Genomic DNA, 25,911 nt, shown 5'->3' with positions numbered 1-25,911 from the left:
CCCCCCCCCCCCCCCCCCCCCCCCCCCCCCCCCCCCCCCCGCCCCTATGGTTACCTTGTAGGGCACTTCTCCCAGCCTCACCACTCTGGCCTGTTTCAGCCACGTGTCCCGGGAGTGCAGGGTATGCACGCAATCCCTGAGGGAGCCAACAGAGGGAGACAGGACAAACTGAGTCCATACCCAGATTGGAGCACTCGCCGCACAGATGCCTGCCTCACAAGGCTCCCCAGAAGGAAGGGCTCAGGCCTCCATTCTCTCCTCAGGCTGGGCTCCTGGGGGAACCAGGAGACCTGGGTTATACAAACAGCTAATCTGGACTTCCTATCTTCTCAAAAATGTGTCCGTTTACAAATCTGACCTAAACAGAGTTGTCTTGTCTGTCTTGAACTACAAGCCAGGACTCCCCCACTCCTCCCTCAGTGGGAGGCAAAGCAGTACTGGTACCCTCCACACCACCGTGCCAGCACTTGGCTGCCCAAGGCCCAGTCTGCTACTAAACACAGAGATGGGGGAAGGACCGAGTGTCCAGAGAAGGGGCAGGGAACCCCCAAAAAGACCACACCAGAACTGCGAGCTAGGGAGTTTGCACGGAATGACGACTCACGCACATGGACAGTCTTAATTCCTGGCAGCCAGTGACTGCAGAGCACGCCTCTGGCTTCACTCTCCTTCCAGGGTAAGCACTGGGTTACCCTGGCAGGTGCCCAGCCTTGCAAGGCTACCCCACCAAGAGTTCCAACTGCCTTCCTTGCTGAGCTTTCTGTGACAGGACATGCTCCTCTCCTCCTCAGTCAGCAGCCCTGACCTCTGGCCAGAGAGTGGGCTCCGCAGAGTGAGGGCATGAAGTTCCCTTCCAGTGCAGAAACCAGACCCTCTGCTCCTGCCTCCTCTGTGCCACAGCCTACCAGGGAGACCCTGCATGAGCCACTGTCCCTTCTGGAGCCTTGGGGGCATCCTCTATCTGTCATGATATGAGCTCTGTCCTCTCTGCTCTGACAGGCTGAGGGAGGACCAGACGCTTTCCCGGTGCTAGAGCATCCCGATTGGGGCTGAGACCTCCACTTGCACTTCCCCCCACCCCTTGGCAGGCTACACAGCTCTGATCGCCCCAAGAAGCCATTATGTCACAGTCATGATCTTCACATGGGGGCTGGGGAGAGGCTGGACACTGTCAGAACATTCCAACGAGCACGGTGGGGAAGTGGACAGACCCCTGTCAGGCTAAATCTCAACTTCTAACCACTTTACACCCTCAGAATGGCTGTTATCAAAAAACTCAAAAAGTGTTGGCGAGGCTGTGGGATAACTGGCATCCTTGGGTGTTGCTGGTAGGGCTATAAAACCATGCAGCCATTGTGGAAAGCAGGAGCCTAGTTCTTCAAAAGTTAAACATAAAATTACCATATGATCCAGCAATTCTACTTCTGGGCGTGTACCCAAAAGAAATGTAAGCAGAAGCTCAAAGAGATTATCTGTATACCCATGTTCACAGAAGCACTATTCACAACAGCCAAAAGGGGAAGCAATGCAAGCGTCCGTCCCTAGAGGCCAGTCACAAAAGGACAAATACTGCATGGTCATATTTACGTAAGGTCCCCACAAGAGTCCAGTAAAAACCAACGCGGTGGCTGCCAGAGGTGGGGGGACAGGGGTTAAAGTGAGTGTTTCATGGGGATGGAGTTTCAGTTCTGGAGATAAAGTCCTGGAGGGGTGCCTGAGTGGCTCAGTGAGTTCAAGCCTCTGCCTTCGGCTCAGGTCATGATCCCAGGCTTCTGGGATGGAGCCCCACATCAGGCTCTCTGCTCGGCGGGAAGCCCGCTTCCTCTTTCTCTCTGCCTGCCTCTCTGCCTACTTGTGATCTGTCTGTTAAATAAATAAAAAATCTTTAAACCAAAAAAAAAAAAATCCTGGAGACAGATGGTCAGATGGTGGGGATGGGCGTATGAGCCAATGTTCTTAACACTACCAAACCATACATTTACAAATGGTTACATGGTAAACTTGGTTTTGTCTATTCTACTATCCAAAAAAACACGTCCGCCTCTAATGCTCTTTCTGATGACTGACATGGTTGGTTCCTGGGGACCAGGTCTGCTTCCTTCTCACTGGACCTGCTTTCCTCCCACCACCTGAGGAAGCCTATGCCTTCCAAGCTCTGACTGCCAGGGGCTGAGGCCCCAACCAGGTAGGACACTCTTTGCAGATAATATGATACTTTATGTGGAAAACCCAAAAGACGCCACTCCAAAACTGCTAGAACTTATATAGGAATTCAGTAAAGTGTCAGGATATAAAATCAATGCACAGAAATCAGTTGCATTTCTCTACACCAACAACAAGACAGAAGAAAGAGAAATCAAGGAGTCAATCCCATTTACAATTGCACCCAAAACTCTAAGATACCTAGGAATAAACCTAACCAAAGAGGCTAAGATCTATACTCAGAAAACTATAAAGTACTCATGAAGGAAACTGAGGAAGACACAAAAAAATGGAAAAATGTTCCATGCTCCTGGACTGGAAGAATAAATATTATGAAAATGTCTATGCTACCTAAAGCAGTCTACACATTTAATGCATTTCCTATCAAAGTACCATCCATTTTCTTCAAAGAAATCGAACAAATAATCCTAAAATTTATATGGAACCAGAAAAGACCCCAAATAGCTGGAGGAATGTTGAAAAAGAAAACCAAAGTTGGCGGGATCACAATTCCAGACTTCAAGCTGGACAGCCACATACAGAAAAATGAAACCAGATCATTTCTTTGTACCACACACAAAAATAGACTCGAAATGGATGAAGAGCCTCAATGTGAGACAAGAATCCAAAACCCTTGAGAACACACGCAACAAACTCTTTGACTTCAGCCGCAGCAACTTCTTCCTAGAAACATCACCAAAGGGAAGGGAAGCAAGGACAAAAAATGAACTATTGGGACTTCATCAAGATCAAAAGCTTTTGCACAGCAAAGGAAACAGTCAACAAAACCAAAAGACAACTAACAAAATGGGAGAAGATACTCATAAATGACAGATCAGATAAAGGGCTAGTATCAAAATCTACAAAGAACTTATCAAACTCAAAACCCAAAGAACAAATAATCCAGTCAAGAAAGGGGCAGAGGACACGAACAGACATTTCTGCAAAGAAAACATCCAAATGGACAATAGACATATGAAAAAGTCCTCAACATCACTCAGCATCAGGGAAATACAAATCAAAACCACAATGAGATACCACCTCACACCAGTCAGAATGGCTAAAATTAACCAGTGAGGAAATGACAGGTGTTGGTGAGGAAGCAGAAAAAGAGGAACCTTCCTACACCGTTGGTGGGAATGCAAGCTGGTACAGCCACTCTGGAAAACAGCATGGAGGTTCCTCAAAAAGTTGAAAACAGAGCCACCCTATGACCAAGCAATTGCACTACTAGGTATTTACCCTAAAGATACAAATGTAGTGATCTGAAGGCACACGTGCACCCCAATGTTTATAGCAGCAATGTCCACAATAGACAAACTATGGAAAGAGCCTAGATGTCCATCAACAGATGAATGGATAAAGAAGGTGTGGTATATGTATGTATATATATGTATATATATATATACATATATATATACACAATGGAATACTATGCAGCCATCAAAGGAAATGAAATCTTGCCATATGAAATAAGTCAATCAGAGAAAGACAATTATCATATGATCTCCCTGATATGAGGAATTTGGGAGGCAGGGTGGGGAGTTGTGGGGGGGCAGGGAGGGGAAAAAATGAAACAAGATGGGATCATGAGGGAGACAAACCATGAGAGACTCAATCTCAGGAAACGAACTGAGGGTTGCTCGGGGGTTGGGGTTAGGGATAGGGTGGCTGGATGATGGACATTGGGAAGGGTATGTGCTACAGTGAGTGCTGTGAATTGTGTAAGACTGATGATTCACAGACCTGTACTCCTGAAGCAAATAATACATTATATGTTAATTTTTTTTAAAAATCCTCTACTCTATTTTTTTTGTCTTTTATTCCAGTTTTAAAAAGCCACTTCTTGGGACACTTGGGTGGCTCAGTTGATTAGGCGTCTGCCTTCAGCTCAGGTCATGATCCCAGGGTCTTTGGATCGAGTCCCCCAGGGGGCTCCTTGCTCAGCGGGGAGCCCGCTTCTCCCTCTCCCTGCCGCTCCCCCTACTTGTACATAGTCTGTCTGACAAATAAATACATAAAATCCTTAAAAAAAAATAAAAATAAAAAATAAAAAGCCACATTTTAGTTATCATTTTTGTTTTTTTAGATAACAAAACTGTTATCTGTTTTTTATTTAAATTCAATTTAAATTTAAATTCAATTAATTAACACATAAGGTATTACTGGTTTCAGAGGTGGCGGTCAGTGATTCATCAACCTTACATAATACCCAGTAATCATTACATCACGTGCACTACTCTATCATTTCTCAGCCTTTTGGCTAAGATCAAGTGTAACATCACATGCCCTCCTCAATGTCCATCACCCAGTTACCCCACTCCCCACCCCTCCAGCAACCCTCAGTTTGTTGCCTATGATTAAGTCTCTTATGATCTGTTCCCTGATTTTGTCTTCTTTTATTTTTTTCCTTTCTCCTATGATCCTGTTCTGCTTCTTAAATTCCGCATATCAGTGAGATCACATGATAACCTTCTCTGATTGACTTGTCTCGCTTACTGTATTCTTCTAGCTCTAGCCATGTCATTGCAAATGGAAAGATTTCATTTTTTGATGGTTGAGTAGTATTCCATTGTAATTTCTTTCTATTGCTATTTTCTTAAAAGGTCTGCTTCTACTTTTCTTTCTTTCTCACCTTAAATTGACATTAAAAGTTTTTGTTTTAGGGGCACCTGGGTGATGCCATTGGTTAAGCGTCCGACTCTTGATTTCGGCTTAGGCCATGATCTCAGGGCTGTGCAATGGAGCCCTGCTTTGGGCTCTGTGCTCAGCAAGGAGTCTGCTTCAAACTCTTTCCCTCTGCCCCTACCCTGCGTGCATGCTCTCTCTCAATAAATAAATAATCTTAAAAAAGTATCTTTTGTTTTAATTTTGTATGTACTTTACGTTCTTCTCTTATTCCCTTCCCCTCTTCTGCCATTTTTTTTAGTGTGAACAAAATATATACAAAATATACCATTTTAACCATTTCTAAGTGTGCAGTTCCATGGTGTTAAGTACATTTATGCTGTTGAGTAACTGTCCCCACCACACATCTCCAGAACTTTTCCATCTTCCCAAACAGAAGCTCCATCCCCATTAAAATATCCACTCCCTTTAATTTTCATGATCAAATCTTTTATTTTCTTCTTTTGTATGTTTGTAACTTACATTTTAGGGATGTATTTCCTATTGTCCCATATAAGCCTTGTCATACTTTTCAATTTTTCCCCCATAACTCTTTTGCACCTGCTGGTCTTTTAACCCTTGTTTTCATCTTCAAGCCTGAATCCCTTCTACATGTGCCCCCATGAAACAGCACGCACATACACACACCATAAAGCTCATCCCGTTTGACATAAGGGCTGACATAAGCAGCACTCCCCGCCCCCATCCAGGAGCCTAATAGTCCCAGGCCATCGGGAAGCCCACAGGGCCACCAAGCTGCCTCACGCACCTGGAGTAGACAGCTTCTCCACGACAATAGCCAAGAATCGCAGCTGTCTCAGGGTAGATGGCCTCGTATTTCAACAGATGCCTCTTCAGCGCATACAGAGGGTGGTTCTTGTATGTGCCAATGACAGTAGGCAAAGGCTGGCCCAGGTGCTTTGCCTGGAACTGCAAAGGCCAGAGAGATAATGCTGAACATGTCTGGAAGAGGAGGGGAGGTCTGAGGCAGGCGAGCCCTAGACCACCTTGTTCAGCAAAACAGTGAAGCAGAGGTTTCGTGAGCACCAATAACCATAACATTGCGCCTGCAGTCTGGTTCTAGGCAGGTTTCAGATAAAGCATGGAATCCCGGGGCTTGTGGCAACTGTGAAAAGTCATCTAACCTATTCATTCTCAGTGCTTGGACACCCTGGCCAACACAAGCAGGTTAGTGCCTGCTCTTGTCCTCAGGGAAAACACAAGGTTTTCTTCAGGAAGGCCTTACCTGCTCTGTGATGGGGGTCTACTTGGGTCTACTTGACCCTACTCTCCCAGGAAACTCCAATGGGCCATTGGCACCATGTCTCTCCTTGCCCTTGTGCTCCCTGTGACAAACACTCATTCTTTTAGTAGTTCTTTCAGGATTCTGATTTCTCAGTGGACAATTCCACATGGGGCTCAAATAGGGCAGGGAGACACACGGCCACCACACTCATGAGTTTTGTCTTCTTTCACTCAGAGCAATTTATATGGCTGTGTAAATTGTTTTAAAGCTCCAAATTTACAAATAGAAGGTAACTAAAAGTGTGCTGCATAACGGCCAGATAGATGTGGGCTCAAATACCAAAGCAGTTAATCTCTCAGAGCCTCCATTTTTAACTGGTAAAATCAAGGCAAAAGCCATCCCAGGTCTATAGTATTGTGAAAATTCCAGATCACACACAAAGATACCCCCACCACATGGGACTGGGCATATATAAGGGGCACCAAGATGGGCCTTCAAGTCCACAGCAGCCAAGGCCTTACCTCTGAGTCTTCTTTCTTCTCCCTCTCCACCAACGGGCTCTGGTATGGTCTCAAGGTTTCAGCCCACCACTTGGCATCGACCCGGCACTTGCGGGTCGCAGTCATCCAGTCTGGATCGTACCTCTGGGTAACATCCCGGACCCAGCCATCACCGTCGATGCCCACCACATAGGTCATGGGCTTGGTGGCATACTTGTAACAGGACAGAGCCTGGCCCACCACACCATGCACACAGTCCACACACACCCACTTTTCCTCTTGCTCACAGAACACCTCTAGCCACTGGTCTACACCAGCTGCTTTCCCTCTTTCTGCCCCCTCACCATCACTGAAGATTTTCTTGCCTCGTTTACTCTTACTGCTTGAAGAGCTTGTGGTTGCTGCTAGGAAGCCAGGGTGCTTAGGGTGCCTTCCACGTTGGGTCCTGGAGTCACTCCTGGACCCTGCCTTTGATCTCTGCCTGGGAAGGCCAGGTTCAGAATCCTCATCAGATGAGTGATGGGCTTCCCCGCTGGAGAGCTCGAACTCAGAACTGCTACTACCCTTGTCACTCCCACTCTCTTCTTTATAAGACACCCTGGAGGCCACCTGCCGCTCTCGGCCATGCCGACGTCTCTGGGTATCCTCCTGCTGCCCTCCTGCCTTGTGCTCTTCTTCCCCACTGGAGGGCTCTCTCTGTTTCTTCCTGACTGTAGCTGCTTTGCTCCTCTTCCCTTTGGCACTTGGACGGCCAGGGCCCTTAGATGATGTGACTTCTTGTCTGGTTCCTTGGCTGGTCTTGGGTTTGGTTTGGCTTTCTAGAACTGGGCTGCAAGTTTCCAAGGAGCCTCCAGCACCTTCCACAGATGTCACCTTTGGAGCTTTCTTTCCCTTAAACAGAAGAGGAAACTATGTTTTTCCTTTCTGTGCTCATATGATAGAGATCCTATACTCTGCCAGGGCTAAATCACTGGCTACAGAACCAGCACACACAGGATGTCCCCAGCTCAGACAGGGTAGGGCAGGGCCAACAATCCTTTAGGAATGTAAGAATGTATTCACTAAAATCTGTGGTATCTTAGCTAAGCCACAAAGTAAACTCTTTGCACTCTAGAACCTGGTGGGAGGGGCAGGGGTGTGAACACAGGAAACACAGGAACCTGGTTTCCAACTCCAGTGCTGCTTCTCATCCATTATGTGTTCCAGTCAACTATATATACATTTATTTACATTTTCTCAAATATTTATTTATTACATATGGGTAAAACTCTGCATCAGTTTCCTCGGTAATAGTACCCACCTTGCACATAACATGCCTTCCAAATAAATACTGATGGACTTAAAAAACTTGCTGCATTAAGATGATGGAATTAAATCCACCTCTGGACCACTAAGTCTCGACAATACCAACAGTGCAGCTCGTCTAGTGCCAACCCTCCTCCTCAGATGACAGCAGAAGGCAGAGTCTTTCATCCCTAACTGTTCAGCACAGCCAAGGAGGAGGATAGGGCCATTCTGCTGTGTCACAAGGCAGAAACTAAGCCACCAGGCAGCCAGGACCTCTCTTGGGCCCCTCTGTGCCCTCTGTGCCACTGGTGACCAGTCTTCCAAACATGGGGGTGAGCAAGGTAGGCTCCAAGGGGCCCACACTCCATAAAGGCCAACCCATAAAAGTAGTCCAATGACCAATTATTTTGTTATATGATAATTTCTCCCTCCCTGCTGAGCCAACTGCCCTTTGGGAGAACCCCACCTTTGCTGGGGGTAACTTCAGAGGAATCGGCTGCAGAGACAGAACCAGTCGGGTCGAGAGCTGTAGGGCCCGGAGGATCAGTAAAAATATCTGTGGGGAAAAAGAATGATGCATTTATCCTAAGAAAAGAATGGAGGTTTTAACAAAATTCATGGTATTTGTTGTGGTAGTTCTTTTTTTTAGAATACGGAAAAGTTAGAAACCACCAAATAGGTGCCTAAAACCCTGAACACTACTAAAAATGATGCCAAACAGGTATCTTTTTATAGAAAAATGGAAAGATGTTCACTACATCTCAGAGAAGCTTGGTTTTTAATGTGTTATGTTAAATTTCATTAAAAAAAAACAAAAACAAAAACAAAAACAAACTGGGGCACCTGGGTGGCTCAGTGGGTTAAAGCCTCTGCCTTTGGCTCAGGTCGTGATCCCAGGGTCCTGGAATCGAGTCCCACATCAGGCTCTCTGCTCGGCAGGGAGCCTGCTTCCCCCTCTCTCTCTATGCCTGCTTCTCTGCCTACTTGTGATCTCTATCTGCTAAATAAATAAATAAAATCTTTAAAAAAATGTAATTGCTTAAAAAAAAAAAACTGACAAAAGAATAACTCTTGGAACAAAAAAGCGACCACATTCTGGAAGGCAGGAAGTGCAGAAAAATGGAAAAATGAATATGAGGTGACAGAAGGGAAGATAGGTCGCGGCGGGAGGGGCCGGCTCTCGGCAAGCCACAGAGCACCAATGCACACAGTCGGAACTTTTATAAGTTTGCTCCACTGAGGGACGATGCTCCAGAGGCTAAGTGTGGGGGTTGTAGCCCTCGCGGGGACAGTGTGGTCTCAGGTCCTGTGGGGCCACAGAACAACCCAGGGTGCCTGAGTGTGGCACAGCCCCCAAGTATCAGAGTAGGAAAGTAGGCTACAGAGACAGAGCCGAGGAGTGGGTGCTCAACTCAGGGTTGCCATAAACCGTAATCTTGGGCACAGTCGGGCAACTGCTCTTCATGCAGGAACCCCACAAGTGGCAGATCCGGGGAACAACCCATCCTTCCTCCACCAGGAGGAGAGACACGGGAGCACGCTGCAGGAATCTGCTGTGTTTGGAGACTCTAAGCAGGGCCATGCACCAGAGCTGGAAAACGGTCAGCCACAGGATGGGTGAGCCTGGAGTGCAGCTGGAGATCAGGGAAACAGGAGGGACTGACTGCTTTTCTCTGAGGGCGCACTGAGGAGTGGGGCCCCAAGCTCTCAGAGCCTGGCCCCTGGCAAGGGTGGTACAAAGACATTTTGGAGAGTCACTGCAACAGGCCCCTCCTCCAGAAGATCACTAACAACACCTAGCCAAAACCAAGTTCAGCCATCAATGACAACTGTTGAACTCCAGAGTAAGGGGAATACAGCACATACAACTCCTGGCTTTTTTTTAAACCAGGACTCTTTAGTCTCTCCAAGTTAAATGTTCTAAATTTTATTTTTCTCTAACTCTATTGTTTTTTAATTTTTTCTTTACTATTTTAACTACTCTATCTTATCAATACCTTTTTAAAACCTTTTTTAATTGTCATTGTTTTATTCATATTCTATCTCTTCACTGTATTTAACCTTATTTTTTGGATACATGTAAGTTTTCCTTTCTTTAAAATTCTAGTATACAGTTTCTTCTAACAGATCGAAATATACCTTAAATCTAGCATATGGCTTTCTTCTACTCTCTAGCCTGATAACATTTTTTTGTTTTTCTTTTTTTTTTAAGTGACTTCTCATCAATTCCTTTTTTAAAATCATTTTTAATTTTCATCTTTACAATTAGAATCCATCCCTTCATTGTGTTTACCCTTATAATTTTATATATATATTCTTTTCTCTAAAATTTTGGCAGTTTCTTTTAACAGACCAAAATATACCAAAAATCAAGTGTGTGACTTTATTCTATTCACCAGTGTAATCTTGTGTGTGTTTGTGTGTGTGTATAAATACATATATATTTTCTTCTCCCCTCTTCTCCCCCTGGCTTCAGGTCTCTTCTGATATGGTTAGTGTACATATTTCTGGGGTCGTTGCTACTGCCCTTTTAGTATTGTGCTCTCTCATTCATCTATTCTTACCTAGATAAAATGTCAAGGCGGGAAAAACTAACCTCAAAAAAAAAAAAAAAAGAACAAAAGGCAGTACTGATGGCTAGGGACCTAATGAATACGGACATTAGTAAGACGTCAGAACCAGAGTTCAGAGTTCAGAATGACAATTATCTAGATGCTAGCTGGCTTGAAAAAAAGCACACAAGATACTAAAAAATCCCTATCTGGAAAAATAAAATAACAAAAATCTAACCAAGTTGAAATCAAAAAACCTATTAATGAGGTGCAATAAAAAATGGAGGCTCTTACTGCTAGGATAATAAGACAGAAGAGAGAATTAGTGATATATAAGACCAAATGATGGAGAATAAAGAAGCTGAGAAAAAGACAGAGAAACAACTACTGGACCATGAGGAGAGAATTTCAGAGATAAGCGAAAACATAAGACAAAACAGTATTAGAAGAATTGGATTCCCAGAAGAAGAGGGGTGAGCAGAAGGTATATTGAAACAAATTACAGAAGAGAACTTCCCTAATATGGCAAAGGGAACAAGCATCAAAATCCAGGAGACATAAAGAACCCCCCTCAAAATCAATAAAAATAGGTCAACACTGTCATCTAAGAGTAAAATTTACAAGTCTCCGTGGCAAAGAGATAATCCTGAAAGTAGCTCTGGACAAAAGATCTGTAACCTACAATGGTAGAAATATTACATTGGCAGCAGACTCGTCCACAGAGACCTGGCAGGCCAAAAAGGGCTATATATTCGGGGCAATAAATGAGAAAAACATGTAGCCAGGAACACTATATCCAGGTAGGCTGTGACTGAAAATAGAAGGAGAGATAAAAGGTTCAAACAAAAATTAAAAGAATTTGCAAACACCAAACTAGCCCTAAAGGAAATATTGAGGGGTCCTCTAAGCAAAGAGAAAGGCTAAAATAACAGACCAGAAAGGAACAGAGACAACATACAGTAACAGTCACCTTACAGGCCATACAGTGGCACTAAATTCGTATCTTTCAGTAGTTACCCTGAATGTAAATGAGCTAAATGCCCCAATCAAAGACACACGGTATCAGAATGGATACAACAAACAAAACAAAGACCCATTGAGATGCTATCTGTAAGAAACTCATTTCAGACCCAAAGACACCTCTAGATTTAAAGCGAGGGGATGGAAAACAATTTACCATGCTAATGGGCATCAAAAGAAAGCTGAGGTGGCAATCCTTATATCAGATAAATTAGATTTTAAGCCAAAGACTATGATAAGAGCTGAGAAAGGACACTGTATCATACGCAAACGGTCTGTCCAACAAGAAGATCTAGCAATTTCAAATATCTATGCCCCTAACATGGGAGCAGCCAACTATATAAACCAATTAAAAACAAAACCAAAAAAAACACATTGACAACAATACAATAATAGTAGGGGACTTTAACACCCCCCTCACTGAAATGGACAGATCATCTAAGCAAAAGATGAACAAGGAAATAAAGCCTTTAAGTGACACACTGGACCCGATGGACCACACAGATATATTCAGAACATTCCATCCCAAAGCAACAGAATACACAGTCTTCTCTAGTGCACATGGAACATTCTCCAGGAGAGATCACATCCTGGGTCACAAATCAGGTCTCACCCGGTACCAAAAGACAGGGATCACTCCCTGCATATTTTCAGACCACAATGCTCTGAAACTAGAACTCAACCACAAGAGGAAAGTTGGAAAGAGCTCAACTACATGGAGGCTAAAGAGCATCCTACTACTACTCCCGATGAGTGAGTCAACCAGGAAATTAAAGAAGAATTTTAAAAATTCATGGAAACAAATGAAAATGAAAACACAACTGTTCAAAATCTTTGAGACACAGCAAAGGCGGTCCTGAAAGTATATAGCAATATAAGCCTTTCTCAAGAAACAAGAAAATCTCAAGTACACAACCCAACCCTACACCTAAAGGAGCTGGAGAAAGAACAGCAAAGAAAGCCTAAACCCAGCGGGAGAAGAGAAATAATAATCAGAGCAGAAATCAATGAACTAGAAACCAAAAGAATACTAAAACAAATCAAACAAACTAGGAGCTGGTTCTTTGAAAGAATTAGTAAGACTGATAAACCCCTGGCCAGACTTACCAAAAAGAAAAGAGAAGGGACCCAAATTAATAAAATCATGAATGAAAGAGGAGAGATCACAACCAACACCAAAGAAATAAAAACAATTACAGGAACATATTATGAGCAACTACACACCAGCAAATTTGACAACCTGGAAGAAATGGATGCATTCCTAGAGACATATAAACTACCACAACTGAACCAGGAAGAAGTTGAAAACCTGAACAGACCCATAACCAGTAAGGAGATTGAAGCAGTCATTAATTATCTCCCAACAATCAAGAGCCCAGGGCCAGACGACTTCCCAGGGGAATTCCACCAAACATTTAAAGAAGAATTAACATCTATTCTCCTGAAACTGTTCCAAAAATCAGAAACAGAAGGAAAACTTCCAAACTCATTTTATGAGGCCAGCATTACCTTGATCCCAAAACCAGACAAAGACCCCATCAAAAAGGAGAATCACAGACCAATATCCTTGATGAACACAGATGCAAAAATTCTCACCAAAATACTAGCCAATAGGATCCAACAGTACATTCAAAGGATTATTCACCACGAAGAGTGGGATTTATTCCCGGGCTGCAAGGGTGGGTCAACACCCACGAATCAATCAGTACGATACAATGCATTAATAAAAGAAAGAACAAGAACCATATGATACTCTCAATAGATGTTGAAAAAGCATCTGACAAAGTACAGCATCCTCTCTTCATCAAAACTCTTCAAAGTGTACAGACAGAGGGTACATACCTCGATATCATCAGAGCCATTTATGAAAAACCCACACTGAATATCATCCTTAATGGGGAAAAAACTTGAGAGCTTTTCCCCTAAGGTCGGGAACACGACCTTAGGGCTGTCCACTATCACTACTGCTATTCAAATAGTACTAGAAGTCCTAGTAATCAGACAACAGACAACAAACGGCAATCAGACAACAAAAAGAAATAAAATGCATCCTAATCAGCAAAGAAGTCAAACTCTCACTCTTTGCTGATGATATGATACTTTATGTGGAAAACCCAAAAGACTCTACTCCAAAACTACTAGAACTCATACAGGAATTCAATAAAGTGGCAAGACATAATATCAATGCACAGAATTCAGCTGCATTTCTTTTTTTTTTTTTTAAGATTTTATTTATTTATTTGACACAGAGAGAGAGAGATCACAAGTATGCAGAGAGAGAGAGAGAGAGAGAGAGAGAAAGGGAAGCAGGCTCTCTGCTGAGCAGAAAGCCCGATGTGGCATTCGATCCCAGGACCCTGGGATCATGACCTGAGCCGAAGGCAGAGGCTTTATCCCACTGAGCCACCCAGGTGCCCCTTCAGTTGCATTTCCATACACCAACAACAAGACAGGAGAAATTAAGGAGTTGATCCCATTTTTTGGACCCAAAATCATAAGATACCTAGGAATAAATCTAACCAAAGAGTCAAAGCATCTCAGAAAACTATAGAGTACTCACGAAAGAAATTAAGGAAGACACAAAGAAATGGAAAAACGTTCCATGCTCATGGAAGAGCACTGTGAAAATGTCTATGCTACCTAGAGCAATCTACACATCTAATGCAATCCTTATTAAAATACCATCAATTTTTTTTCAAAGAAATGGAATAAATAATCCTAAAATTTAAATGGAACCAGAAAAAAAAACAAATAATCATAGGAATATTGAAAAAGAAAACCAAAGTTGGTAGCATCACAATTCTAGGCTTCAAGGTCTATTACAAAGCTGTAATCATCAAGACAATATGGCACTGGCACAAAAAGAAACATATACATCAACTGAACAGAACAGAGAGCCCAAAAATAGACTCTCAACTCTATGGTCAACTAATCTTCAACAAGGCAAGAAAGAATGTCCATGGAAAAAATACAGTCTCTTTAACAAAGGTGTTGGGAAAATTGGACAGCCACATGCAGAAGAATGAAACTGAACCAATTCCTTACACCACACATACAAATAGACTCAAAATGAATGAAAGACCTCAATGTAAGACAGGAATCCATTAAAATCCTTAAGGAGAACTCAGGCAGCAAACTCTTCAACCTCAGCCACAGCAACTTCTTCCTAGACACATCTTCAAAGGCAAAAGCAAAAACGAACTATTGGGACTTCATCAAGATCAAAAGCTTTTGCAGAGCAAAGGAAAGTCAAAAAAACCAAAAGACAACTGACAGAATGGGAGAAGATATTTGCAAATGATGTATCAGATAAAGGGCTAGCACCCAAAAATCTAAAAGAACTTATCAAACTCAACACCCAAAGAACAAATAATCCAGTCAAGAAATGGGCAGAAAACACGAATAGACATTTCTGCAAAGAAAACATCCAAATGGCCAACAGACACATGAAAAAGTGCTCAACATCACTCAGCATCAGGGAAATACAAATCAAAACCACAGTGAGATACCACCTCACACCAGTCAGAATGGCTAAAATTAACAAGTCAGGAAATGACAGGAGTTGGCGAGGGTGCAGAGAAAGGGGAACCCTCCTACACTGTTGGTAGGAATGCAAGCTGGTCCAGCCTCTCTGGAAAACAGTATGGAGGTTCCTCAAAAAGTTGAAACTAGAGCTACCCTACGACCCAGCAATTGCACTACTGGGTATTTACCCTAAAGATACAAAGGCAGTAATCCAAAGGGGAACGTGCACCTGAATGTCTAGCAGCAATGTCCACAATTGCCAAACTAAAGAAAGAACAACAGATGAATGGATAAAGAAGATGTGAGATATATATATATATACACAATGGAATACTACGCAGCCACCAAAAAAAAAAAGAAATCTTGCCATTTGCAATGACATGGAAGGAACTACACAGTATTACGCTAAGCGAAATAAGTCAATCAGAGAAAAATAATTATCATATGATTTCACTGATATGAGAAATTTGAGAAACAAGACAGAGCATCATAGGGGAAGGGATGAAATAATGAAACAAGATGAAACCAGAGAGGAAGACAAACCATAAGAGACTCTTAATCTCAGGAAACAAACTGAGAGTTGCTGGACAGAAGGGGAATGGGAGGGTTGGGGTGACTGGGTTATGTGCATTGGAGAGGGTACATGCTATGGTAAGAAAAAATAAATAAAATTAAAGAATTAAATGAAGTATCACTTTGAGAAGAAAAAGTACAAAACATCATTATCACCAGATCCCCAAAGCCTATTCCGTTTATAATTTTTCCCCATAAACAAGTCTTTCCACCAGAAGCTGCAGTTCTAAAAATTCTGCTATCCTTTAAGGAGGGGAGTCTTCTCATCAGAATGAACCTCCAAAATGGCATGCAATAAAGCATCTGAGCAAGAACTTCCAGGCAGACATCAGTGTCTCCTGAGTCACTATAATGCCTCACTGAGAAGGCCAGAAAGAGGAGGGCATATTTTGAGACACTGTGTCATAGCAGAAAAAATAATAATTTTTGCGTATTTATTCTGGAGTTCCATGTTGGGGGGAGAATGAGAAAATAACAGAGAAACCCAAATTGAAGGACACTCTACAAAATTCCTCAGCAGTACTCTGAAAAGTGTTAAGACAGGAAGGATGAGGGAAGACCCAGAAACTGTCAGAATGGAGGAGACAAAGGAGTCATGATGGTTAAGGCAATCAGAAGTAAGCCAGACACCAACAGCCAACTGCTTTTTGACATGGGTACCAAGGCCATGGGTACCAAGGCAATTCCCGTTGAAACACTTGTCTTCAACCAGTAGTGAAGATAACAAAATAAATAACTGGAAGAATAGTCTCCTCAAGCAAGGGGTCTGGGACAAGTGGATATTCACATGCAAAAACAAGGGAGTCAAACACCAGCCTCAACTCATATATAAACATTAACTCAAAATGGATGAAAGACTCAAAATGGATGTTAGAGCTGAAACTGTAAAACTCTTAGAAGGAAACATAAAGGGTAAAATTAGATTTGACACTAGATTCTTAGATATGGCACCAAAAGTATAAGGAATTAAAAAAAAAAATAGAAAAAGCAGACTTCATCAAAATTAAAACTTTTGTGGCTCAACAGACTTTCTCCAGAAAGGGAAAAGACAACCTCCAGAATAGGAGAAGATATTTGCATGTATCTGAGAGTGGATTAGCATCTCAAATATAGAAAGAACCCTCACAACTGAACAACAAAAAGATGAAGAAACCAACCAAAAAATGGGCATAGGATTTGAACAGGCATTTCAATTTGAACAGGCATTTCTCTTGAGAAGATATATAAATGGCTAACAAGCACAGAAGATGGTAACATCATGAGTCAACAGGGAAATGTAAATCCAATCCACAATGAGCCAGCACCTCCCACCTATTAGGATAGCTAGAATAAAAAATAAAAAAGGAAAATACAAGTGTTAGAAAAGATCTGGAGACATTGGAACCCTTGTATGTTGCTCGTGGGAATGTAAAATGGGGCAGCCGCCATAGAAAAGTTTGACAATTATTCAGAAGTTAAACATAAAATGACCCAGTAGCTTTACTCCTAGGTATATACCCAAAGAATCAAAAACAAGTACTCAAGTACATACACGTTTATGGTAGTACTCCTTACAACCGCCAAGAGGTGAAAACAACCTAAACATCCATCAACTGACGAATACACAAAATAGGTCTATTCATACAATAAAATAATATTCACCCATGAAAAGGAACAAAGGGCTAACATAAGCTACAACTTAGATAAACCCTGAAAAGGTTTTAGTGAAAGAAGCCAGACACAAAAGGTCACATAGGATACTTACTTCTTCCACATAAAACATCCAAAATACATAAATCCATTAGGGACAGAAAGCACGTGCTTGAGGGAGAGAGAGGAGGGAGTAGAATGGGGAGTAATTATTTAATGGGCACACGGTAGCCTCTTAGGGGGTAAAATAATTTGGAAATACACACAGGAACCGAGTTTTGGAGAATGATACTCAAATATTAATGCTTTTCCCTGGATGGTGGTATTACGGCATCATCACTGGCTATGTCAGATATCTTAAGACTTTTTTTTTTTAAAGATTTTATTTATTTATTTGACAGAGAGCGATCACAAGCAGGCAGAGAGGCAGGCAGAGAGGGAGAAGGAAGCAGGCTTCTCGCCGAGCAGAGAGCCCGATGCGGGGCTCGATCCCAGGACCCTGAGACCATGACCTGAGCCAAAGACAGAGGCTCAACCCTCTGAGCCACCCAGGTGCCCCATCTTAGACTTTTTTAAAGTGAATCAGAAGAGAGGTAAAGATGCCAGTTGTTTGGGCTTTTAAGATCCAAGAAGCCTGGTCTCCTTCCGTAAACAAACAGAAAACGTATGTAATGAATAGGAACCTTCCGGAAATAAAGCCGTATTTCTATCTCTATTTTTGGTAGACAGAACTCTCCTGACTGCACCACTGCCAGCCAATATCATTTCTCAAATCGGAAGGTAGGGAAATGCTTCCTGATGGATTTCAGCAGACAAGGTTTGAAAAAACATTTCCTATGGACTTCTGAACATAATTTTTGAATAGTTAAGGGAAACAAGGCTAGGGCACCTGACCAAAAAATAAGTGTTTACAATCCCAGGACACCAAGCAACTGAAAGAGTGCAGGCTTTCCACCCATATACTGGTCCCAAACCTGACTCTAGTTGCTTACCAGAAGAATGACCCTGAGAAAGTTCTTTGGCCTCCTTGAGCTTCTAAACGTATTTTTTATTTCACAAGGCCTGAATAAGGAAGAACATGGAAAACTCTGGAATGGTATCTGGCACGTGACTGCCATGGCCATTAGCTCCCAGCACTAAAAAACTGTGCCAGGGCACCTGGGTGGCTCATTGGGTTAAGCCTCTGCCTTCAGCTCAGGTCATGATTTCAGGGTCCTGGGATCGAGCCCTGCATCAGGTTCTCTGCTCAGCAAAGAGCCCACTTCCCACCCTCTTTGCCTACTGCTCTGCCTATTTGTGATCTCTCTGTCAAACAAATAAATAAAATCTTTGAGATGGAGAGGAGAAAGGAGTTGAGGGAAACTGGAGGGCGAGATGAACCACGAGAGAGAGACTATGGACTCTGAAAAACAATCTGAGGGTTTTGAAGGGGCGAGCGTGGGAAGTTGGGTGAGCGTGGTGGTGGGTATTATGGAAGGCACGTATTGCATGGAACACTGGGTATGGTGCATAACCAAAGAATTCTGGTACACTGAAAAGAAATTCAAAACAAAACAAAACAAAAAACCATGCCAGGAGGAATCACTTACATGTACCAACTCTTCATCATCCCGTGCAGAGTAAATAGCAAACCTCCTTTCCAATGTTGTCTGCAGATCATCTCGCTCATTGGTTGAGAGGTCTGCATTCACTGTAAATGTACCAACGAACCTGGAGAGAAACCAGACATTCCCCATGTCACAAGTCAGGGCCAAGAGGAACACTCGCTATCCTCTTATAGCCAAGAAAATCAGACGGGAGAGTCTCAAGAGGGAATCGGGAGTCCTGCTTGCCTCTGCTCTCATCTTCCCAGTCTGTGTGGCTGACCCCGGCTCCACTCAAGAGCCCAGCAGACTTCACACGTCCTTGGGAGGTGCATCTAAAGGACCATGCTTAGGTGCTCCATGCACCTAAAGTACCCAGCAGCTCTCTTCTAAAGCACTCCTCACACTACCCTGATTACCTCGGGTGCATCTGTCTCCTCAGCCAGGCTGGGAGCTCTTCCAGGGCAGAGACTGTGCCTGACGTGTGTCTATCTTCAGGGCTGTGCACTCAAGGCCCAGCATAAGGGGTCCCCTCAGGGAAGTCTGTGCAACTGCCCGGCCCCCCACCTCTTAGAGACACAAGTCCTACTCTAGGGCTCTGCAGGACAGGCCAGAGGGCATACCATTTCACCAGGTTTGACAGATAGCAGGCATCCACATCCCGAGGTGGCACTCTGGTAAAACGAGCTGGGATGATGGACAGGCTGATAGCAAGTAGATCTGGCTGGCTGCAGATGTTACTTCGATAGAAACCATTTGCCAGCAGGCATAGCAGGTGAACCTGGGAAAAAGGGGAAGATGGTAGGCTGAGAACTAGAGGGTTTTCTGCTGCCAAACTGAGAGATATTTTGTGGGCAGGAAGTATTTATTATTTCTATACACAAGAAAGTAAAAATCCCAACATTAGCCATTTCCCAAGACCTTGTCTTTCACCCTGTGCTCTCCCTAGATACTTATTCCCTCGACAAAATAACCAAATCTCAAAACTGCAGCATATAAACTTCTATATTTTAAGAGGCCTTGCTGTTTAGGATTTGCTCCAAAAAGACAGGGGTGAGAAGGGAGAGACTGCGCAAGTGTCAGTAGCTGTCCAAGCTGGCGGATGGCGCGGGTTCACCACAGGGTTCTCTGCCCTTCCCTGGGTGCCAGGACCCAGCCACTTCTGCTGCAGACCCTAAAGCCAGCTGGCCCTGCTCCCAAGCTCCAACTGCTCCCCAACCTCCGGAGATGATAATGTGACTCCTCACCGCCTCCTCCAAAATCTTACATCCTTTTCCCTTCAGAATGGTCTGCCTCCTTCCCCACCTCTGACCTCCCCATTTCAGTCAACAGCTCCATTCTTCTCCCCTCACTTAAGCTTCCGATCTTAGAGTCATATGAACTCTTCCCTTCCTTCCATCTCTTCCAAAAGGTACAAGCAGCACCGCTATCCCACGTGCTCCTCAAGGCCTCAGGGAGGTGGGTGTCTCATCTCCTCACTGTCCTTGCTCTGAGCTCATCTCACTCCCAGATCTCTGCAGCTGCTCTAGACGTACTGTCTCTTCCAGCCCTGTCAGCTCTTCTCACTCTGGCTGCCTGCTGCCCATCAGAGGGAAAGCTGAGCGCCCCTCCCTCACTCTCACAGGCCACCAATGCATGCACCCTCCATTACACAGACACACAGAGAACTAGAGGGCCCTCTGAACTTGTCACAGGCAGCCTCCCCAGCTTCTGTTCTCCCACCTCTCCCCAGTGGCCTTTCTCTTAAAGAAAGCCACCTTCCTCAGCCACTCAACCCACACCGTTCCCTTTCCTCATTCTGAGCCTTGAATTTCCAGTTTTGACATCTGTCTTGTTCCGTCTGTGAGAACAGACACTCCTTAATGGTAGGAAATAAGCTTTCTACAAGTCTCCATCCCCACAACGCCAAGTACCTTGCTAGGTCTATAATGTGGTTCACTAACTGCTGGCTGAAGTCAAATACGCGTCTCTTCAGCGGTGGTAGGAATGGAGGTTATGAGGGGTGCCTGGGTGGCTCAGTGGGTTAAGCTGCTGCCTTCTGCTCAGGTCATGATCCCAGGGTCCTGGGATCAAGCCCCGCATCGGGCTCTCTGCTCAGCAGGGAGCCTGCATCCTCCTCTCTCTCTGCCTGCCTCTCTGCCTACTTGTGGTATCTTGTCTGTCAAATAAATAAATAAGTAAATCTTAAAAAAAAAGAATGGAGGTTATGAAATAAATAAGTAAATCTTAAAAAAAAAGAATGGAGGTTATGAGACAGGTGGAAGAAGGGATGGAGGGAGCGTACCCATGGGTCCAGCCCTCCTTTGTGCCGGGTCTGTGCTCCGGACTTTGCATGTCATATTTGCTCCGTCCCCACAACCCCCTCCAAAGCAGGCACTTATCACACCCCACCTCAAAGATGAGGAAACCGCTCAGGGAGACAAAGAAACTGGCCAAAGTCACAGAGTGAGTAGAAGAGCCAAATAAAACCAGGCTTGACTGAGAACCAAAGCTGTGTGCACCACACTACCCCGCCATGACACAAAGGACCCTGTCCCTTCGCCTCCCACCCTTCCTTACCTTGTGTGTGTCCTCATGGACTTCTTTACTGAAACGTTTCATCATCCTCCGAAGATAGGTCTCAAACTCCACTTTTATCCTTTCACTGCCATGCATATTGAAAAATCCAAGAATAAAGTGGGAGACTGACCCCTGGGCCCTGACCCCAGGCCCCCAGTCACACATCATGGCTTGTGACTCACCCTTCTGGTTCTCTTATACAAGGCCGTGCTACTCAGGCATATCTGCAAGCTGGCTATTTTCCACAGACTTTTCTGTTCCTTCTCACCTGCACACCTTGGCTCAGGACACTCTCTACCCATCAGGCCTCATGCACGTGCTTTGAGGCGCACATCCCACAAGGAGTCTTCCCTGCCTGACTGACCTCCCGACTACTGACTCCCTCCTTTGCACCAGTACTTCCGGGCTAAATTGGTGTACACACATTTCTATGGTGCCGTGAAATCTTTCATGCCTGCATCCAGACATCTACCCTCCTCCTTCATGCCTAATGATGTACCCATCACAGAGTGGAACTCATTCGCCAATTGACCACCAGGCGTTGTGTTCACATTCCCAAGCCGCCAGCAGATGCGCAGTCCTGGGATTGGGGGCTCCTTACCACAGGGGGCACTGCCTCAAATTGTGCAGTGTGATGTAATGTGAAAGCATGAGTGTCGAGTTGGCAGGAGAGGGATTTGAGTCTTGGCTCAACTGCTTCCTAGCTGAGTGACTCCTAAAATGTTACATCTCTGAGCCTCCACATCTTCATTCACACACTATCTTCAAGTTTAAGTTAAACAAGGGACAACCTGCAGAGTCCTCAGCATATACCAGATATTCACGTTTCCTCTTCCCATGTCCTGCCACAGCCATAAAACAAACCAGGATTCTTGTTCAAGTCCTCAAGGTAAACCCAGGGCTTTCTCACCTAAGCCTGCTGACCACACTGGTACTCAGCCCCAGTCTCCTATGTGTTTCTCAAAACCTTTCATTAAGTATCAGCTCTTGTTCAATATGTGTGACAGGAACTTAGAGAGAAGGGCCTAATCTTACCTTCTTTCCCTTGCTTTAGCCTGTTGGGGTGTTTCGATCTCTATCTCCACTGGTTCCACAGGCAGGACAGATTCAGAGAAAGCTGTGTTTTCTCCCATGTCACCTGGCACAGGCTCACCAAGTTCTATCAACAATAATTTTTTATAAAATCAGTAATAATAAGGGTACCTGGGTGGCTCAGTCGGTTAAGTGGCCATCTCTTGGTTTCAGCTCATGATCTCAGCATTGTGGCATCAAGCCCTGCACTAGGCTCCATGCTCAGTGTGGAGTCTGCTTGAGATTCTCTCTTCCTCTCCTAATGCCTCCCCCAAATGCTCTCTTCCTCTCTCTCTCTCTCCCTCTCTCAAAATAAATAAAATATGTTTTAAAAATCTGTAATAATAATAATTATTATGATCGCTATCATATTAAACAAAATGGAGGTTCTGAGGGGAGTGAAGAACAGATGAAACGTAGGAGACCCCTACTCCTGCAGTGTGCTTTGAGTATCTCAAAAATGCGACAGACTGTTGTTTCACATTTATTTCTCATTTAATTCAAACAACACAGAGAAACAGCCCTTAGAGGAGGGAACTGAGGCACAGAAATACTGACTTGAATTCAGACCTCTGATATTAAGGATCTGATGTTAACGTGTGTGTTTTAGTAGAGACTTAGTCTTTCTCCAAGAGACAAAAACAACAACAAAGAAGAATAATTACCTATTCTTCTTACTACAATAACCCATATCACAATTTGCACCATATACAGGCATGAATTTAGGGGTCTTGCAGCCCCAATCGCAATCTTATAATGGTAAGGAATACATCCCTTTTATCTCTTTATCCTCTATATCGCTTATAAATACTAGCTGAAATAAACTGAATTCGCTGAACTGGATCTAACTGTAAACTTTGTTAGCAAAGGCCTCGTCAAAGATGCTCTGGGCCAAGAAGCAGTGACACCCCACTGGCGGCAATGAACACACCTAATGCCAAGATTTGGTTTCTACATGTCAGTCACTGATTAAATGAGCGAGGGCTTGATGGAGAAACAAAAGCTGATCATAGGTCTGGAGCAAGAAGAATACAAGATGGGCCTGGAATATCTTCTTGTGCCAGAGAACAAAAATGTACTCAAAAACGTTTTTGAGGTCCAGAGGAAGCAAGACCACGGAGCAGTAGGAGACTGAAATATCATTAGGTCCCAGCAGTTCAGCTAGATAGTTATCAAACCATTCTTAACACCTACAAACTCAACAAGAGATAGAAGAGAAGAAGAGCAGCAATTCCAGGAACAGAAAATCAACCACTTCCCAGAAGGCAGGATGTGGGGGAAAAGTGAATCCGAAGCAATGGAAAGACAGACCCCAGGGGAACAGGTTGGCTCCTGGCAAGTGGTGAAGCAGCACAAAATCAGAATTTTAAGAAGTCTCCTCCATTGAGAGACATCGCTCCAGAGACTAAGCAGGGGGTGGAGCCCTGGCGGGGACAGTGTAGTCTCAGGACCCGTGGGCTCACAGAAAGACTAGGGGTGTCTGAGTGTGGCAGAGCTCCCAGGTATTAGAGAGAGGGGAAACTGGCTACAGAGACAGACTAAGGAGTGGGCTCTCAGCTCAGGGTTAACTTAAACTGTGATCCAAGGCACACTCAGACCACTGCTCTTCCAGGAGGGACCCCACAAGTGACAGATCTGGAGAGACTCCCTCCTTCCTCCTCCAGGAGGAGCAGCACGGGAGTGCGGAGCAGGAATCTGCTGGGTTTGGAGAATCCAAACAGGGCCATGTACCAGAAATAGAAATGCTCAGTCACAGGCTGGGTGAGCATGGAGTGTAGCTGGAGACCAGGGAGACAGGAGGGACTGAATGCTTTTCTCTGGGCATTCCCATCCTTCAAAGCTGTATGGAAAGCATTCAGGGAACAAAAGCTACCAAAAGTGAACCCAAGCAGATTGCTTAGCCTGGCCCCTGAGAAGTGTGGTGCAATTCCACCACAGACAAAGAGATTTGAGAATTACGACAACAGGCCCCTCCCCCAGAAGATCAGCAAGAACATCCAGCCAAGACCACATTCACTGATCAATGAGAACCGCAGAACTCAAGAGCTAGGGGAAAGCAAAACACAGAATTCGTGGCTTTTTTCCCATGATTCTTTAGTTTTTCAAAGGTAAATTTTTGTAATTTTATTTTTTTCTTATTCTATATTAACTTTTCCTCTTCCCTTTTTAACATTTTTTAACTATTTTATCTTATCGATACCTTTTAAAAAAAATCTTTAAATCTCCACTGTTATAGTCATATTTTATCCCTTCATATTTAACCTATTTTGTATACTATAGGCTATTTTTCTTTAAAATTTTGGGATACAATTTATTCTAACAGATCAAAATATACCATAAATCTAGCACATGGCTTTGTTCTTGTCTCCAACCTAATCACATTCTCCCCTTTTTTTGACTTTTTTTGACTTTTTTTCAAACCAACTTAACAATTCCTTTTCTAGAATCTTTTAAAATTTTCATCCTTACATTCATATTCCATCCCTTCATTGCATTTACCCTTTTTTTGCATATATGTAAGTTTTTCTTTCTTTAAAATTTTGGGAGGTAGTTTCTTCTAAAAGACCAGAATACAACCAAAATCAAGTGGGTGGCTCTGTTCTATTCACCAGTCTAATAAATTCTCCCCATTCTTCTCCCCCCAGTTTTAGGTCTCTTCCGAATTGGTTAGTGTATATTTTTCTGGGGTCTTTGCCACACGTTCAGTATTTTATTCTCTCATTCACCTATTCTTATCTAGATAAAATGACAAGGCAGAGAACTCACCACAAAAAAAAGAACAAGAGGCAGTACCAACAGCTAGGGACCTAATCAATACAGACATTAGTAAGTTGTCAGAACTAGAGTTCAGAATGATGATTATCAAGGTGCTAGCTGGACTCTAAAAAAGCATGGAATATATTAAAGAATCCCTTTCTGGACAAATAAAAGCCCTTTCTGGAGAAATAAAAGAACTAAAATCTAACCAAATTGAAATCAAAAAAGCTATTAATGAGCTGCAATAAAAAATGGAGGCCCTTACCGCTAGAATAAATTAGGTAGAAGAGAGAACTAGTGATGTAAAAGACCAAATGATGGAGAATAAAGAAGCTAAGAAAAAGAGAAACAACTACTGGGCCATGAGGAGAGAAATCGAGAGATAAGTGATACCATAAGACGAAACAACATTAGAGTAATTGGGATCCCAGAAGAAGAAGAAAGAGAGAGTGGGGCAGAAGGTATATGGGTGCAAATTATATAGAGAATTTCCCTAATATGGCAAAGGGAACAAGCATCAAAATCCTGGAAGCACAGAGAACCCCCCTCAAAATCAATAAAAATAGGTCAACACCCCATAATCTAATAGTAAAACTTACAAGTCTCAGTGACAAGGAGAAAATCCAGAAAGGAGCTAAGGACAAGAGGTCTGTAACCTACAATGACAGAAATATTAGATTGGCAGCGACGTATTCACAGAGACCTGGAGACCAGAAACGACTGGCATGATACATTCAGAG

The 25,911-nt window shown here is 43.6% G+C and overlaps 1 protein-coding gene across 2 annotated transcripts in view; it reads right to left on the bottom strand.

The window, feature by feature from the left end:
- Positions 1 to 25,911, bottom strand: part of XPC (XPC complex subunit, DNA damage recognition and repair factor) — a 53,152-nt gene that overhangs the window by 4,687 nt on the left and 22,554 nt on the right. For both annotated transcript variants that reach the window (XM_059390398.1, XM_059390399.1), the window contains exons 4-11: positions 22,379 to 22,502; positions 21,344 to 21,428; positions 19,408 to 19,565; positions 18,791 to 18,911; positions 8,369 to 8,458; positions 6,637 to 7,506; positions 5,639 to 5,799; positions 55 to 136 (exon numbers count right to left, since the gene is read on the bottom strand). In XM_059390398.1, coding sequence (XP_059246381.1) covers positions 55 to 136; positions 5,639 to 5,799; positions 6,637 to 7,506; positions 8,369 to 8,458; positions 18,791 to 18,911; positions 19,408 to 19,565; positions 21,344 to 21,428; positions 22,379 to 22,502 — 1,691 coding nt within the window. The remainder of the gene's footprint in view (positions 1 to 54; positions 137 to 5,638; positions 5,800 to 6,636; positions 7,507 to 8,368; positions 8,459 to 18,790; positions 18,912 to 19,407; positions 19,566 to 21,343; positions 21,429 to 22,378; positions 22,503 to 25,911) is intronic.

This window comes from Mustela nigripes, chromosome 2 (genome assembly GCF_022355385.1).
Source record: "Mustela nigripes isolate SB6536 chromosome 2, MUSNIG.SB6536, whole genome shotgun sequence".
NCBI classification, from domain to species: domain Eukaryota; kingdom Metazoa; phylum Chordata; class Mammalia; order Carnivora; family Mustelidae; genus Mustela; species Mustela nigripes.
The sequence above is the reverse complement of the archived record's forward strand: the minus strand, read 5'-3'. Positions and strand labels throughout refer to the sequence as shown.